Source organism: Varanus komodoensis, unplaced genomic scaffold (genome assembly GCF_004798865.1).
Source record: "Varanus komodoensis strain SLA01 unplaced genomic scaffold, ASM479886v1 scaffold19, whole genome shotgun sequence".
NCBI classification, from domain to species: domain Eukaryota; kingdom Metazoa; phylum Chordata; class Lepidosauria; order Squamata; family Varanidae; genus Varanus; species Varanus komodoensis.
In genome coordinates this window covers 11,209,860-11,226,552 of record NW_025335550.1, presented here as the reverse complement: position 1 = coordinate 11,226,552, position 16,693 = coordinate 11,209,860, and the positions used below count along the sequence as shown (strand labels likewise).

The 16,693-nt window shown below is 58.5% G+C and overlaps 1 protein-coding gene across 11 annotated transcripts in view; it reads right to left on the bottom strand.

Annotated features, from left to right (window-relative positions):
* Positions 1-16,693, bottom strand: part of ZFPM1 (zinc finger protein, FOG family member 1) — an 83,684-nt gene that overhangs the window by 24,427 nt on the left and 42,564 nt on the right. For all 11 annotated transcript variants that reach the window (XM_044427638.1, XM_044427645.1, XM_044427644.1 and 8 more), the window contains 2 exons: positions 16,370-16,501; positions 13,001-13,078 (listed from right to left, as the gene is read on the bottom strand). In XM_044427638.1, coding sequence (XP_044283573.1) covers positions 13,001-13,078; positions 16,370-16,501 — 210 coding nt within the window. The remainder of the gene's footprint in view (positions 1-13,000; positions 13,079-16,369; positions 16,502-16,693) is intronic.

Genomic DNA, 16,693 nt, shown 5'->3' with positions numbered 1-16,693 from the left:
TCCTCCTGCCCCCGCCACCCCCGCCCCGTCTTCCGGGCTGCCCCGTGGCCCCGGCGGCGGCCGATCCTGCAGGCCTCCCTCCGTGCAGCTTCGTTCTGACTTGCAACAGCACCCCAGCCCCGCGGTCCCCCTCGCCTCGGGCAGCTGCCCCGGCCGGCTGCAGGGCCCCGATCCGCCCCGGCCTCTCCCCGTGGCCACAGGGGCTCCCTCCTCCGAGGCCCCCGCCTCCCCGCCAGCCCCACCGCTTAGCTGGCGGTTCGGGATTTCTCCTCCGCTATCTTCGCGAGGCATCGCTGGGGAGGTATTGATTTTTTGACACAGTTAACAATGGGAAATCTTTATCGCCGCAAACCCTGACCCCAGTAATGGAGGCTCTCTTACCAGCCCTGTGCCGAGACGCAGGCCTCCCTCTCTGCCCTGGGGCAGCGCCGCCCGGAAGCAGGCGCCCTCGGCCCGGGCCGGCTGCAGCGACACGGGCCCCAGCCAGGCACTTCCGGGCCGGTTCCGGCCACGATCCAGCCACGGCTGCTTTTGCGGGCGCACGGTGATCCACGGAAGCATTGTCACCCCGTGTGACGTGGCTCACGGGGCTGGGAAGGGGGCAGGGGAAGAGTCCCCCTTCCCGGAAAGCTTCGCAAGCTTCACACCCACACAGGGCAACAGCAATGCCATCGGAAGGGGTGCGTCTACCTGACAGAAACCCGCTTCCAACCTGTCACACGCACAACCCTGCGCTCTGGGAAAAGGGCTGGCGCCAACTTAAGCGGCCACTCTCAGGAGCCCTTGCAAGACATCGTTAGTACTGAAGTCCGTTTTAAAGAGCAGCTTCCGCGCACAATCAAACGGGGCCACTGTAGCCAGACTCGGTTACTTCTGTATAAACAAACAAGCAAAGGCAGCCTGGTTGGCCACTAAAAATGTGAAAAAGGAAACCACGACACAAAGGTCCCAGAAAGGTGTGCACGGTGCCAGGCCCACCGCTCCTGCAGCGTCGACTGCCGAGACTGACGAAGAGTTCTGTAGGACACGCAAGCTCGCATGCTCTTTTGTGGCATTTGCTTCTCTCTCTGAAAGCACTGGCCTAACGCGTAACGAGTTGAATAATGATGATCACACACAGAAGCCACAAAAGTGGATGCGGAATGAACAGCACCAGTTGGACTCAGGGACCAACCACAGTCATTCTGGGGGTGACCGGGACTCATGTGCTCCCTCCCGCCCAAACTCAGAGACGAAGGGTTTCGTGCCAGGGAGTAAAGTAACAAGAGCCAGTGTGCGAAGAGTATGGGGCTTGGGCTCAGGAGACCTGAGTGCAAGCCCATACTTTGGTGTGAAACGCACAGGCGACTCGGGGCCAGTCGCTGCCCCTCCGGCACAGAGCAACTGGCTGGCCTGGCGTCACCCCGGGAGTGCCCCAGCCGTGGGCAGGTTTGAACCCGGGCCCGGGTGGGACTTCAAGCCAGCTGTTTTTCCCAGCGTTGCCCTCTAGATGTGTAGGACTACACCTCCCAGCACGCTGGCTGGGGATGATGGGAGGGGTGGTCCAACCCCTCTCGGGGGTACCAGGCTGGGGACGACCAGCCAGCTCCCGGCCAACCCTTGCTCGCAGGAGGCTCCCCTGCGGAGCAAGTCCGGGCGTTCTGCCAAATGCCACGCGCTGGTGGATCGAGGCCACCCCCGTCCCGGCATGCTCAGCGCCCCCGTGGCCCGGCCCGGCCCTCCCCTTCGGCGCAGTAATCTAAAACAAACGGGACTATCAAGCAGCAAACTCTGCTCCGCGCGATAAAGGAAAATAGCTGAAATAATTTGTCCCACCCACACATACCAATGTGATGGGGGGAAGAGACACACACACACGCACACGCACAGGCACACACGATAATCAGGACGATCGCGGCCGGCCCTGCCTTGTCCATCAGAACGGGTCGTCCCGCCTCGTCCTGCCCTGCGCCGCCCGATAAAAGCCTTGAGGTTTGCTCAGAGAACTTCATGTGGGGGGAGATTGCTCAGGCAGGAGTCAAAGCAGAGATAAAGGGGGAAGGAAGGAAAGAGAGAGAGGATGGGGGGGGAGATGGGACAAAAATAGAGGGGGTCCAGGAAAGCGAGCCTGCGCCATTGCCATCAGATAGCATCTGCCGCCCCCCCCCCCCCCCCGGGAAGGCGGGGGCTCGGACAGCGACTCGACGCGGCAGCAGGATGGAACCTCCCCCTCCAGGGGCAGCGTTCCTCGATCCATGCTCAGGCTGCAGAGATGGGGTTGCGGCCACATTTATGAGTGTCCCAGGGGATCCCGGTTCCTGGCTCGGCCCGGAATGGTGGACGGATCCGGCAAGGCTAACAGAGTTGTGCTACGTTTTTCCCAGAAACTTTTTCCTGGAGGGGAGGTCTCTCTATAGCGACTAGTCCCGATGCCTCTGAGGAGCCTCCATGATCAGAAGCAGTCTATCCCTAAATGATGCATGCTGGTTGAGGAGTGGGGAAAGTTTACTGGCACCAGGCCCTGTTTGGAGTTTCTTGGAGGGATCCGGATGGTCTTCCCTGGGAAGCGAAATAATGGACTAGCTGGGTTCATTATCCACCCAGCGGGGCAGCTCTCGTTTTCCTCTAACCCAGGCACCGGCAACCAGCAGCCCTCCAAAGAGCATGCAACTTCCATCACAGCCCAAGGATGATGGGAGCTGAAGGCCAGCTCCCTCAAGATCCACGCATCTTGCGGCAACCGGTGGCTCATTTCCGTTCCTCGTTTTTCCTGTCTCAAACCTTGGGAATCTCTCTTCTTTAAAAAGTGTGCGTGCAAATTCGCAGGCTTCTGCAACACATTTCGCACAATGTGTGCTTTCTGTATTGGTTTGCCCTGAAATACGCGTTGTTGATTGAAGGACTCGTTTCTAAAATTCAGGCGGGTGCACATTTTGCGCTTCTGCTCATGTCTTGGTGCAAACAGAAGAACGAACGCTAATTCATCTTAAAACGTGAAGCAAAAGAATTTTGACCAGATCACGAGTGCCCACCGGATCTTTGGTTAGAGGTGGTGGATAAAAGTCTGGTTTTGGTTTGAGTGCTAAACCACGGTCCTCCTATTGCTCAGCTGTGGCCCAGAGCTCTGTGATTTCATGGCCTCAGTTTCCCATCAGTAAAATGGGGGAAATTCCCCTCTCCACAGGGACACCATGAAGGTCACCAGAATTCAAGGACAGCGAGCAGGCACCTTATCTCTGTACAGATGCTTGTCTCTCACTCCTTGAAATAAACAGGGTTTGAAAGCTGGGTGAGCCAACTGATTATTAAGCAAAATAAAAAGCAACATTCAATTAACTGATTAAAATATATTAAGATCTATGAAAACTGCTCTGACTGTTTCACTGGCCAGCAAAGTTTTAAAAGGATGTTTGATGCAGCTATTTTTATTTTAAACACATACACAAAACTCCAGAAGGTCAGTGCCACCTAAAAGAGGCATACCCCTACAAGAAAGATTGATTATGGCTGCAAACATCCTTTAAAATTAAAGGAATAATGCTTCCCCTCACTTTAGAAATTCTGTTTGTCTAATGCAAACCTATGTGGATTTAATCGATTAATTGAACTGCTCAGCTTAAATTCATACAATTAATTGGTGGCTGCCCCATAAAATAGCAATACTGGCTGGATTGTGCCCAAAAGCAGCAAAGCAGCACACGGATTAAGACTGCTTTCTGTGTTAGGCACACAAGTTTATGAAAAAGGTTTTTCCGCTCGCCTAGGGCGAACCGATGCCCCCCTCCAAGTAATCAGATGAAGAGGCTTTATGTTTATTGGGTTTGGTTTTGTGAAACCCACAAATGATAAACACAGTCGTATGTTCTCACCTGGTGAGACTTTCTAGCTGCAGGTAAGCATGTCTGGGTCAGGTAAGTCCCTGTTGGAATCCCATGCGGGTCGCTGGGTTCTGTGATGGAACAAAGCTGGGATACGAAGCCCCCGAACAGCCAGGTGAGCAGCTGAAAGCAGAGGGGATGCAGAACGCTTGCTGGCTCAGGATTAGCACACCTGGATGAGCAATGCAAGCTTTGGCCCTCTCAAAAGTACCTGCTTCCCCAACCTGCTGAAGGAACGAAGGAGAGGAGGGAAAGGAAAGCTGGGAGGCCGCTCCTTAGCGCCTGTAATTAATGGCAAAAGCGCTTTACAGGGCGAGAAAAAGAAATAAAAGGTGACAAACGACCCCATATAAAGAGACTCCAGGGTCGCCAATCTATTTGAATATTTGATGGGGTGTGAAAGTAAAGGAGCCCATAAAAGGGAAATGGGACAATAAAACACAAGGCGCTTGCAGGGGGGGAGGCCGCTGGCACTTTCCAATTACTTCTCCCCCTGTTAAGGGGCTGCTTGGTATTCCGAAGGCCTTGTGGCTCTGACGAAGCGGCCGGAGCCGAGGCTGATCTATCTGCCCGGCTCGGCCATTGCTCAGCGGGGAGACGCTGCGGGAAGAGGCCCCCGCTGCTGCTCCCAGAACACGGAGGCACATGCGGAGCGTGCCACGAGTCGCGGGGCTCCGGGCCCGGGCCCGCCCAGCAAGCTGATCCTCTGGGGGGGATGCGGGGCGCTGGCGGAGGGGCTCACGCACAAGCCGTCCCACGGCTGGGCAAGCCGGACGCCACACCAGGGTGGGAAACTATTCCCCCAGATGAGCCGGACTCTAAACCCCATCAGCCCCAGCCAACAAGGCGCCTCTAGCAGGTTAGGCTGCAAGCCTGATGGGAGATGTATTCCAACCCAACTGCAGGGTGCCAGGTCTGCAAATCTTGGCTGAAATTAAAGAATTCCCAATTGGTACAGAGGGTTCTCCAAAATTCAAGGGGGGGGGGCACAGCCCGACAGCGAGTCACCAGGCAACTGCATCTTGGGGGAGGGTAACGCTTCCTGCCCAGGGGTCAAGGCCCCCGTTCTGGCGCTCTGCACGCACCCTCGCAGCTGCCTTTGCTCGTGTGCCGTCCCTCCACTTCCTCTGGGCTTTGGCACTTTTCTGCAACATGGAAAACCAGTCGACTGGACGAGCGCTCCGAAGTGCTTCGCTCAAGTGGTCCTTTCAAACCCGCAGCTTTCGGGGGGACTCCTGGGGCTGAAGTTCCCGGCTGCGCTTTTGCCAAGGATTGGAAGCCCCCAAAGGAAGCCTCTCCGCAGCCCGGGGTGGACAAAATTCCAAGGCCCGGCCCAGGTATAAACTTACTCAAAAGTGAAGCAAGCAAGGAATACAAATCTCAAGGCAGACTTTCTGGCAACGAGCTTTGTGGTCGGGGAAGGGGTGGCCGGCTCAGGCCAGTGGCTACTCCAGTCTAGCATCCCTTTTGGCACAGCGGCCAGCGAGGTTTCGGAATGGGCAACTGGCAGCACAAAGAATCTGTCCTGGCGGGAGGAACCCAGCACTGTCCTGCGCCTCCACGCACGACGCAGCCACGGGCCAGTTTGGACCTTTCGGGGGGTGGCTCGGGGGCAGCCACGCCGAGAGTTGCCCTTCCGAGTTTGCCATGGCACAACTGGGGTGTCTCCCCCGAAGAGCCGGGAAGCGGCCCGGAGAGGCTGCTGCCCTTCTCCCGCGGGGGCCAAATGGCGAGCTGGCACCCTGACCCCTCCCTTCACGGCTCTCCACGGAGAGCTGCCACGTTCTGCCTGGAAGCCCGGCTCGCGAGAGCGAGAACAAACGGCCCGGGCTGCTACATCTGCATCACTCCCAAGTCGAGGATTATAGATTATAGCTATCAACTATTTGCATATCAGAATTTTAAAGCAGCCAAGACCCCTCCAGCGAACAAGGTCATAGCAAAGATTAAAAAGAGAGAGAGAGAAAGCATTCATTCCTCCTGCAGTTTTCTTCTCCTTCTCTTGACTTTCTCATTTCGGTCGAGGCGCTGACAGAAGCACGGCTGAGAGCGGCTTCCCCTCCCGCCGAATGACAACCTGCAAGAGGGACGCTGGAGAAATCAGCAGCAGATTCAAATGAGCTTGGAGTTCTGGGGCCTGCGGATTCTGCAGCGCACTGGCTTTTTCCGAGCTGTGCCGATGCTCCGGACAGTTTTCTGGCTCCTGTGCCACCTGCGCCTGCTTGCACTGATGCGGGTCTGCACTCATGCAAAAGGTATTAATCCAGATTACTTAAGCCACGCATCGCTGCAAACGTGGAATGGGATTCCGATGAAACCGAACCGCTCCGAACCGAACCAATGCCATCGATCCACAAAGCACAGACGGATGGCATGCAGCAGCGTCCGCACGAATGCACGATGCACTCCCATCCCAAAAGGACAGGAATTCAAGGCTAATTCGACAGGCACAAGGGGGGCAGGAAGCCACTCCCGTAAGGGCAACTTCAGAAAGGTGCACCAAGGATCCCCGGGGGGGCGGAAGGGCGGAGGTGCAGCAGGGCTGGTGGTCCCCCGGCACAGTGTCCTTCGTAACACGGCCCTTCCGCAGGCAGCAGGAGCCTGCCTCAAGGAGGCCCAAGGCCCATCTGGGCCACCAGCTTGTCTTCTGCGGTGCCCCAAGGGACGCCCCCTCGTGGCCACGGCCCGTGGCTGCACTCACCGGCTGGCATTCAGGGACAGACTGCGCATGAGCATGGAGGCTCCCTTGGGTAATGCGGGACGGCTCAACGGCATCGCCTCCCGTCCCACACCTGCTGCCGCCCATGCTCAGGCCGGTGCCTGGGACGCCGGCACACCAAACACGAGAGAGCGCGCCTGCTCTTGCCGGTCCTCGGGACCCCCAGGGCAGGATCAGGCGACCGAAGCCCTCTGTATGTTGACGGACTGCCGTTTCCATGGGCCAGAGGTGATGTGGGTGACTACAAGTCCAGTGAGCCCCAGCCAGCCTGGCCGATGGCCAAGGATGATGGGAGCCGCAGTCCCAAAGACCTGGAAGGCACCGGCCTGGCTACCCCGAAGAAGGGCAGCTCCGCAGCAGCGATGGCGCCGCGCCTTTCTGCACCTTGAGACAGAGCTCCGTCCGCTGCGCTGAGCCCCTCGCCAGGGGGGAAAACAGTGGTGTGGTGACACTAATGACGCACCTCTCGGGATGGCGCATGTCCCACGGCAGTGCGGCTCGGCCATGAACTGGGGGAGCTTCCGGGCTAAGGGGCAGCAGGGACCCCTGGACTGGAGCCCCGCGGAGGCCCTCCCGCTCACCCCACAACCGCCCTGCTGGCCGCTGCCCACCTGCTCCTGGCCCGACCCCTTTTGCTGGGGGCAGACGCATCCAGAGGAGAGCCCCCACTGAGCAGGAGCACCCCCATCCGGGAGCTCTCAGTCCAGCCCTTCTGAGGTCCATATCTTAAGAAGGCCTAATTAAGGTCAGGCAAACCTGTCGATAATTTCTGTTTCTCTCCGCTTCCATTTTTTTTTCAACCGTACGTTTATGTGTAGTGTTGCTGTTGTTTTAAAGAAAGCGTACATGAAAATTCCTGTGCCTCTCTAGGCATCTCTCCTAATGCGAGCACTTTTCTGTACACCATGTTGGCTGACATACACTTGGAATGCCAGCGACTTTCCTAAAATTAAAATATATTCTTGAATGCTATGCTGACTAATACGCACTGTTGACTGGCGAATTCCACTGCAACACCTGAAGAATTGCAAATTTCAATGAACCATCAGCTTTCGGTTTGCATTAGGGTTTCCACAGTGCAAAATTATTTTGCTTCAAAAATAGTTTGCACTAGAATATGAACCTATTTCTGTGGCATGCCCAGGCTCTAAGTCCCTCTTTTTTTACTGGATGCCTGGATGGGGAAGGTGGTCTGTGGGTCACCTCCACCTGCTGATTCACTCAGCCATACCTTTGCACCAGAGTAATGGAGTCTCACAGGCCTGCAGCCAGCCTTCCTTAGGAAGAAAAAGGTCATAAACAATAAAGGCGAAACTCGCCCCCGCCTCCCGGGCATCTCATGTAATTTCTTCCTCTGGTTTAAGGCAGACGTGTATTTATGCGTTTCTTTATTAACACTTCCACACTGCCTTATCTGCTAACAAGTCATCAAGGTGGTGGACGGCAAGTTAAAACAAGAACACCATCACACAATAAAAGCAAGATTACAAACATGAGCCCCACCCCCTCCACACTCGAGTAATCACCCCACCACATCACTTGAAAGGCTTGGTTAAAAAAAAAAAAGCGCCTTTATACCCAGCCCAGAAAAGTGGGAGGAATTCCTGGTTTTTGAGGGAGTGCATTCCACAGGCTGGGGAAAACACAGGGAAAAGCCGTTTTCTCCCCAAACCGGGCTTTGTAGAATGAGCCTCTTCTGCAGGTCTTAATGCCCAAGACAGGTTCATTACAAGGCAGGCCGTTCGTTGCCTAGCCGGGTCCTAAGCCGCTTAGGGCTTTAAAGGTTAAAACGAAAGCCTTGGATTGTACCTCAACTGCAACGGGAAACAGCGCAGGTCTTTCCTGAAAGGTGTAATAAGGTTCTAATACTTTTATAGTCCTAATACCCTGCGCTGGTTAGCAGCCAAACTGATGCATTTTGCACCCATTACAGGTTTTCGTAGCCTTTGCCAGTAGCTGCGGGGGGGGGGGAGGAGAGGAAGTGATGCACGAGGAACGAATTTCTGCTCTGTTTGCACTGGGCGACGGCGATCTGCCATCGAAATCCATGCATTTTGCAGGACGTGGCGTGAACCGTGGACCTTCCCCGCAGAGACGGCTCAACGGCATGTTTCCAAAAGGGGGATGAAACAATTAGCATTTAAAACTGTGCACACAGGCGCTTTAAGCAACAAGAGAAGAACGCACCCTTTGGAGGAGGACTCCACGGATGCATCTATTGGGAAGAACGATTCTTGCTCTCTCATGGGGCCCGGAGTCAGGATGGGCTTTGAGGTGGCACTGGGAGAAGTTGAGGTTTGTGGGGGGGGGGAGAAGGGGCTCGGCCCCTCGTCTGTGCACTCTGAGGCCCCCCCGGCCCTTGCAGTCCGATCTGTGGCCTCATCGACATGTGGAAGATGCCTGAACGTGCCCTGAGCGGAGCGTGCCCTTTCTCTGCAGCAGCCAAGGAGAAGCGGACGAGGCTTCCCTGAACGGCCAAGCTGAGGGAACGGAAGGACTGGGGAGGGCCTGCAGCCTGACAGCCCGGGGAGCAAACCCGCCCCCCCACCGCCCTGCCTGGCCTCTACACAGCATCTTCCTAGCCTGCCAGTGCTGACACACGGCGGATCCTGCCAGATAAAGGAGGAGAAATTCGGGTTTGCACAAAGTTTCCTTTTTTTCTTTTTTCTTTTTGCCCATTCCATTCCTGATAAGTGCAGTGCCTGCTTGGAGACTGATAGAAGGCCTATCGCGGCGGTTAGCACAGAAAGGAAAAGCCTATCGGAGCAACATCGCCGGACTCACATCAACTTCCAGCCACACAGAAATTAATATCACTCCAATTACCAGAGAGGAGATGGGCTGCACAGTGGCGATAATAAAATCCCTTTTGCATAAGGAGGCAAATAACCAACGCCAGCAAGGAAGTGTGTCGGGGGGAGGGCGCTCAAGGGGGGGGCGGAATGTGTCCCCCACCCTTCGCTCTGGGGGCGCACGCGCTGGCGCCAGGGCTCAGCCCCGGGGCCGGTCTGCAAGCCCGCGAGCCCCTCGCGCCGTTCCAGGAAGCTTCGGGTGGGAACGTGCCCGAGGTGTGCTCAAAACGCCGGCTTCTCGGGGTGCCCCCAACATGGAAAACACCAACGCCCACAGACCTGGGGAAGCCTTCGGGGGACTTGGCTTGCAGAAGCCAAGAAGGCGCCTCCGTGGCTCTCAGCATGCCGGCTGGGGACGATAGGACTTCCAAGAGGGCAAGGGGGGCACTGGAGGGCCCTCGTGCCAGTCTTAAGGGCTGCAGGGGCTCTCCGAAGCGGTCCACCAGCCTGCGGAGCCCAGCTGCGAGCATCTCCGCGCAAGACATGGGATGCGCAACGCGGCCTCGGCCAGCTTTCCCGCACCTGCCTCCCCGCCATGCTCTGGACTACAATGCCTGGCATTGCTGCCTGCCGGCCATGCTGGCTGGGGCTGATGGGAGTCAAAATCCCACCAGCTGGGAGGCCTGTGGCATGTGCACTGACCCTCCTGACCCTCCGGCTCAGAGCAAAGTGGGCGTGCGGGTGTGAGAGCGTCTGCGGACGGAGGCAGCTGGAAAGGCCCCGCAAGGCCAGCAGGGGGTCTCCCGGCTGTGCTGCCCCCTGCGGGATCTGCCCCGGGGACCCTCCCCCTGATGCTTCTCCTACTGAGCCCTCGGGCCGGGGCTCTGGGGAAGGGATGCTAGAGGGCCGGGGGAGCGTGGCTGATGCCCCCGCCACAGGACTGCCGGGGCACCGCCTGCACAGAGGAGGGCGGCCAGAGGGCCAGGGGGTGAGACCCCAAGAAAAGCAACTCCCCCAGAAGCCTGGAATTGAGGATGCCGCCCCCACCGGGGCCGGTCTCCCTGCTCATCAGACCCACCCACGTCACCAGCGGCATCGCAGGGAGAATTCAGCAAGCCCCCTTCAGCCCAGCACAGCCTGTTCTGGGGGGCCTGGCTGTCCCCACCCTCTGCCCCACGCCAAGGCGGCTGGGGTGCGGGCAGAGGGGCCCTGTGGCACACGGCCAGGCCCCGGAGCAGCAGGCCAGCCGCGCATCCGTCCATCAAGGGCAAAGGCCGGGGTGGGAACGAGCAGATAACGGAGGAGGAGGCAGGGGAGGCAGGGAAGTGCTGCAGACCTATTTCCGGCCAACACATCCAGGAAAGGCTCGGGATATCAGGCGGCTGTATGCACACATTTCCCTTCCTGGACAACGAGGACGTGGAGGCGGCACTGCCCGCGGCGGCCAGGGGCGCCCTGAATTTCTCAGTACTGGAGGCTCTCGGGGGGGGGCACATGCACTCCCATCAACCCCCTGGACAGACCTCCTGGTGGCACGGGGTGGGTGCCTAGCTGGAGAGGGGCCCGGGGGCTCGAAGTTGACCCCGGGATGCCACGTCCCATTTTCCACTCCAGCAGGTAGGTGTTCTCCAGGAGCCTGGCAGCCTGGAGCTACCCAAAGCCCTTTCCAACGGGAGACGCTCGGAGTTTTGTCACAGGGCCACAGCCTCGACGGAGAGCTGCCGCGACCTCACTCCCGAAAGCACGCTTTGCACCGAGCTGCACGATCTCCGGAGTGACTGCCGCCTGCTCCTCTTCGCTTTGCCCGCCTGCTTCCCCCACAGCCAAGGGTAACGTGCGCCCTTTCCCCGCAAGCAGATCTCTCGACGGCGGACGCCCCCCGAGTGGCTGGCTGGCTGCCTCAAAGCTTCCTGCCACAAGGCGGAGGGGAAATGCCAGAAAAATCTGGGGCCGGGGCTGTTTTCCCCTTCTGCCCCTTACATACCTGATGCAACCAATCCTCCAAGAATCCCATTACACAATCCACACACCAGTGGGGCACTTCCGGACAGAAGTGGGAAGACGCGGTGTGTGTGTATGTGTGTGTGTGTGAGGAAGAGGGCAACAGATGTTTCTCAGTGTTCCTGGCTGTTCTCGCTTTGCGCCTCTCTGTCGCTGCCCAACGGCTTTGGAGACGACCTTGTGGTTGCCGCTACATCACCGGTTTCTTGGCAATGGCGAAGCTCACGGCCTGACCCAGTTCTGCAGTGGCCTTTGCCTAGCCGAGCTCGCCTCGGGCTGAAACGCGTTCCAGCATTCAGCCAAGGCCACCCAGAGGCGAAAGTGATTGGACGGGCTAGAAATGTCCCAAACAGACAAATAAATAAGGCAGCCCTGGAGAGATTGTCCGAAACCGAGCCTGGCCCTGGGGCTGCCTCGGCAAGAACGTTCTCATCGAGGCTTCAGACCAGAATACCCGCAGCATCTCCTGGAAACGTCCCGGGGCAAACCTGAGCCCCACGCTTGCGGAGTGGGGCCCCTGCCTTCTCGCTCGAACACACTTCCATCGCGCCTTCCCAGGTCGCATCACAAACCCGCGAGCTGCCCTTTGCCACCCTCTCACCCCCACCCCCCGGCAAGCAGATGGAGAGCAGCAAACCCAGTTCGTAGCCTTCAAGGCCAGTAAAGCTTGCGGGGGAAAGTCCAGTGAAAAAGGGCCCCATGTGCCGCCTGGCTCACCCGGAGCTTCAGCCACAATTCCCAAGATTCGCCGCTCTTGCATTTCGCTGGGTCTGGAAGCCCCGTGAGCCCCGCTGTGCTGCTGCGGCAGGAAACAGCCCACATTCTCACATTTGACATGGGAAGGAAATGCTGAAGAAGACTTTCTTCCCAAGAATGGGCAACTCTTGTTTCAAGCTACTAACGAAAACGTCACCCTGTACTGAAAGACGGTTTCTGTCTGGATCTCCCAAAAAAGTATTCATTGATTTAAACGAAAAAATGAGAGAGGTGGGGGGGGGGGGGGGGGGGGGGGGGGGGGGGGGGGGGGGCATTTTATTTGATTATTATTTGATTAACAGAAAGAATGCAAAAAGAAACAAGTTCTCCAGTATGCCAACAATGACGAATTTGTTGCAACCCAGCACACGTCAGAGCAGCAGAAGCCTTCTTGGGACAACCTTTCACATGCCAAGTCCAAGACAGGCTAAATCATTGTTCCCCAACCTTGTGCCCTCCAGATGCATTGGGCAAAAATGCCCTGCCTCCTGCAGCCAGCTCCACAGCCCAGGCGATGCACCCAGAGTGCACCAGACGGGGGAAGCTCACACTGCCTTGCAGAAATGGGGACCGTCTCCCCAGCACTCCAGGAAAGGTTTAAGGACGTGCTGGCCACCCCGAGGACCAGCATCTCCTCCTGCCTCCTCGCCGGCTTGGTGTCTCCGCTCTTTGGCCTTTACCACCTGCCACAGCCTTCCTTGGAAAGCCTCACACAACCAGGGTTACACCTTTGAGACCCGAGCTGGACAGAGTCATGCCAAGTCTGGAGAGCACCCAGACTTGGATGCCGCTCAGACACGGGAGCGGGGGGCATATAAAAGCTTTAAATAACATGAATCAACGGCCCAGGAGAGTCCGCAAGAGAAGAAAGGTACCTGGACCGTTCCATGCTTTGAGCTCCTGCGGCTTCTCGGGCTCCTCCGGGCTGTCCAGGTTCTCCGTGGGCTCGACCTCTGAAACGGAAGGAGCAAAACATCATGAAAACACTCTCCAACCTGCAGAGAAGGCGGCGTTACTCCGGGTCCGGCCAGAGCGTACGCCGCACCCGATCACCTGGCCCCTTACATGCCGCCGCCGAAATCCACCAAGGAGGGACAGGATGGCACAAGGCGGCATCCGCTCCAGGTTGGGACACGGTGCAGGCCAGCCTTGCTCCGGGGGCCCGGCCCTTGTCGCCAGCCTCACCGGTCGCTCCAGCTCGCCTTCTTGCTGGCCAGGGTTGGCCTGGCCGTGTGCCATGGGACCCCCTCGGCCCACACCCCCCAACCGCCCTGGAGTGGGGCAGAGGGCTGGAACGGCCAAGCCCTTCTGCCCAGCGAATGAGCCGTGTTTACTTGCTGGATCCTCCCGATGCCACTCGGGCCCCCCTGTGCCCCTGGCTCCGGGGTCCCTGCCCATCTGCTCCCTCCCGCTGGGCCGGAGAGCACGAGGCGGCTGACCGAGGGGGGTGCCACTGAACGGGCGGGCGGGCCCAGGGGGCTCCTGGGGCTGTTCCTCCCCCTCTGAAAAGGCCCACATGCCTCCTTTCAGGCTTCGTGACCGGCAGCTTTAAACTGCAAGATGACGACTCAGGGGCCAGATGTGGCTCGCCGCTTTTGCCCGCTGCCTGGCTCGTTGCTGGGATACAACCCACAAGGGCTGAATTTGCTCCTGGAGGTGAAAGCACCCCTCCAGCCCACTTTATTCCGTTTAAAGCTCAACGGAGACGTTTCCATTCTGCACCGAGCAAAACTGTGTTCTCAGTGCCCAAGCAGCAACTCAGATGCAAACTGCCCCATCACGCCAGCCCAAAGCGCCGACCAAGGCCCAAAATGAAACTGCAGAACCGCTCCGAGGCGCCCGAGACACGGCACAGAGCGCCTTCCGCACCTTCCTCCTGAGCCTCTCTGTGCTTCCTGGTTTGGCCGGGCCCTCCCGCCGATCCTCAAGCTTCCTGGAAAGGAGGGATCGGACCGTCAAAGCAACCAGCATGCCTTCCACCCCCTCAGCTTTCCATGGCATTCAGCAACATTTAAAAACCACCACCACCAGGCTAAGGGAAAGTTACTGAATAGCAGAAAAAATCAATAACAAGTCAGCAAAACATGTTACCAGAGTCACCCAATAGTTCGAAAAGTTACCTCTAGTGCAGCTTAAGCTCAAGATACTGGAAGGATCGATAGCAATGCACTAAAAAGATTTTTTTTTTAAGTATAGTTCTTGATATATTAAAAATGTGCCCTTATAAGAAAGGGGAAGCTTTGAGAGGGCCCCTCGGGCTACCGTAGGACAGGGTCCCAGAACCACGGCGCCACCCCCAGGCCCAACCCAGCAGGATCCGGCGCTGGGGGAGACCCCAAGAGGAGTCTCAGGACACCCCCAGGACGCGTTCCTCCAGGCCAGGGGCTGAATTTACGGGCACCCCGACTAGACACGCGTGCGAAGTGAGCCAGGGCTCGGGAAGGAGGCCGGGGCGGCGCGCCTCCCGTTCCCGAGGGGCCCCTCCGAGCCGGCTGGCAGAAAGAGGAACCAGCTTCCTGGGACAGCCCTCTCTCCCACAGGCCTACCCGTGGCAACCTGGCGGCAATCATCCCCCCATTAACTGCCTTTTCAGATGCCCCAGATAAGCGTCTCTGCACGAGGCAGCGCAAAAGACCAGTGGACAGAGGGCATGTTTGCCTTTCAGTCCCGGCCTGATAACCGTTGCAAGGAAGGAGAGAAGGGGAACAGCGAGCCGTCCGGATCGATCGATGGGCGCCACAAAGGGCGCTCGGGCGGGCGCGGCGGGCGACGTCACCGGCCATCGGCGATTATTAATACAGGTGATAACGGGGGAGGGGATGATTAACATCAAATAAATCAATCGCGGGTATAAAAGTCCCATTATTTTTGGCTATAAATCAAAGTGCCTGGCACATCGATTGTTATCCATCGCGCAGAGAGCTCTGTGCGCTTTGCCACGGGAGCAGCGGTTATTGCAGGCTGCGCGTTATCGCGCGCTATCGCCTCGCTTTATCATGGCGTGCGAGACCCAGGTGCTCTGCTCGGGCGGGGGCTTGCACGGCGAGGCCCCCGCCCCGAGGCCCCCGCAGGCAGGCTCTCCGGGGTCGGACGACGGGGCCTCTGGCTCGCCTGCCGCAGGCCCGCTGCAGGGACCCAAAGTCTGCCGCCAGAGGAGGCCCTTGGCTGGGAGGAAGTGCCTCCCCGCGCGGGTGCCATGACTCGCCCGCCCTCCCCTCCCCTCCCCTCTCTAGGAGCCCCAGGCGCTCAGGCCCTCCCCTGCTCTCCATTTCCCCCTCCCAACAGGGACCCTCCAAGGTGGGGGGGCAGAGGGTGCCAACTGGGCCAGAGCCACCCCTTGAGCTTCATGGCTGGGGGGGATTAAAACTTGCAGGCCGGGGGGGGGTCCCGGTTATACTGGGGATACAGTTCTGACTTGAGCAGAAGATGAAAAGCGACCTCAAGGGGGGCAGGGGGGCAGGAGCGGCTTTGCTGGCCCTGTCCCTGCCTCACTCCGCGCTCGACCGCCACCCCCTGCAAGGACCGTCCGGGTGGCTGGAAGGAGGCCCCTTCGTCTGGATGGGGCCATCCGTTGGCGCAGGCCGGCCGGGGTGGGCGAGCGCCTCCGGCTGCGTGTGGGGCTGCTCGGCCTGCCTAGGTCTGCGTTCACCCGGGTGTGCCTGCCCGCTTCCAAGGCACGGCAACCAGAAACACGGCCCCTCGCGGTGGACGTCTCTTCCGTGGCGAGACGGTGTGGGTGGAAGTGGAGCGAGACCCGACGGATGGCGCCCGAGAGGTCGGGGGACCACGGCCAAGGTCGCTGGTGTAAGTTCGCTTCTCCCGCAAAGTCCCCTGGCGTCCTTGGAGAGGGCCGGCTCTCCCACCCCACTCACGCACCGCCCGTCGTCTCCAAAATGGAGAGGCTGCTGGTGATGCAGGGCGGCTGCGAAGACCCCGAGATGGCTAGCACGGCACCCCGCAAGGGGCGGCCTTGACTGGGATGACAGTCGTGCTGGGCGGCTTCTGGAGAGAGCCGGGAGTTGTGCATGCAAAGATTTCAGAGAAGGGTCTTTTCCAGGCCGAACGTTGGCACTGCAATCCTTCTGGTCCCAGGAAGGCTGGTGGCAGTGCCAAAGAGCATGTGCAGAAAATGGGAACTCAGCGAACGACTGGGGGAAGGAGCATCTGGGGAAGCCCACACGCCAACACGGTGCTGGGCATCCCTGCTTTGGGAGATGTTTGGAAACAGAGCAAACGAAACTTACTCTCGCTACAAGGCGAGCCGGAGGAGTCCCCTTCCACGGAGCCGTCACGATCCGAGGAAAGCCCCTCCTTCTCCGACTGGCTGTTTTCTTCCAAATGAGCGTTGTCTCCTTCTTCCATCTCGCCGAAAATGCCTGCAAGCACAAGAGCAAGTCCAAAGATTACGCGGGGATTTCCTTCCCTCTGGAAGTATGTCTTGAAAGATCGGTAAAGATGAGGGTCCTACCAGAGCATCAATCCTGCTCTGACAGCCACCTTGGCAAGCCAAGTCAGGAGAGCGCCGCGTAAGGGCAGCGAGCGGCAGCTGACCCACTTCCGCATCAACT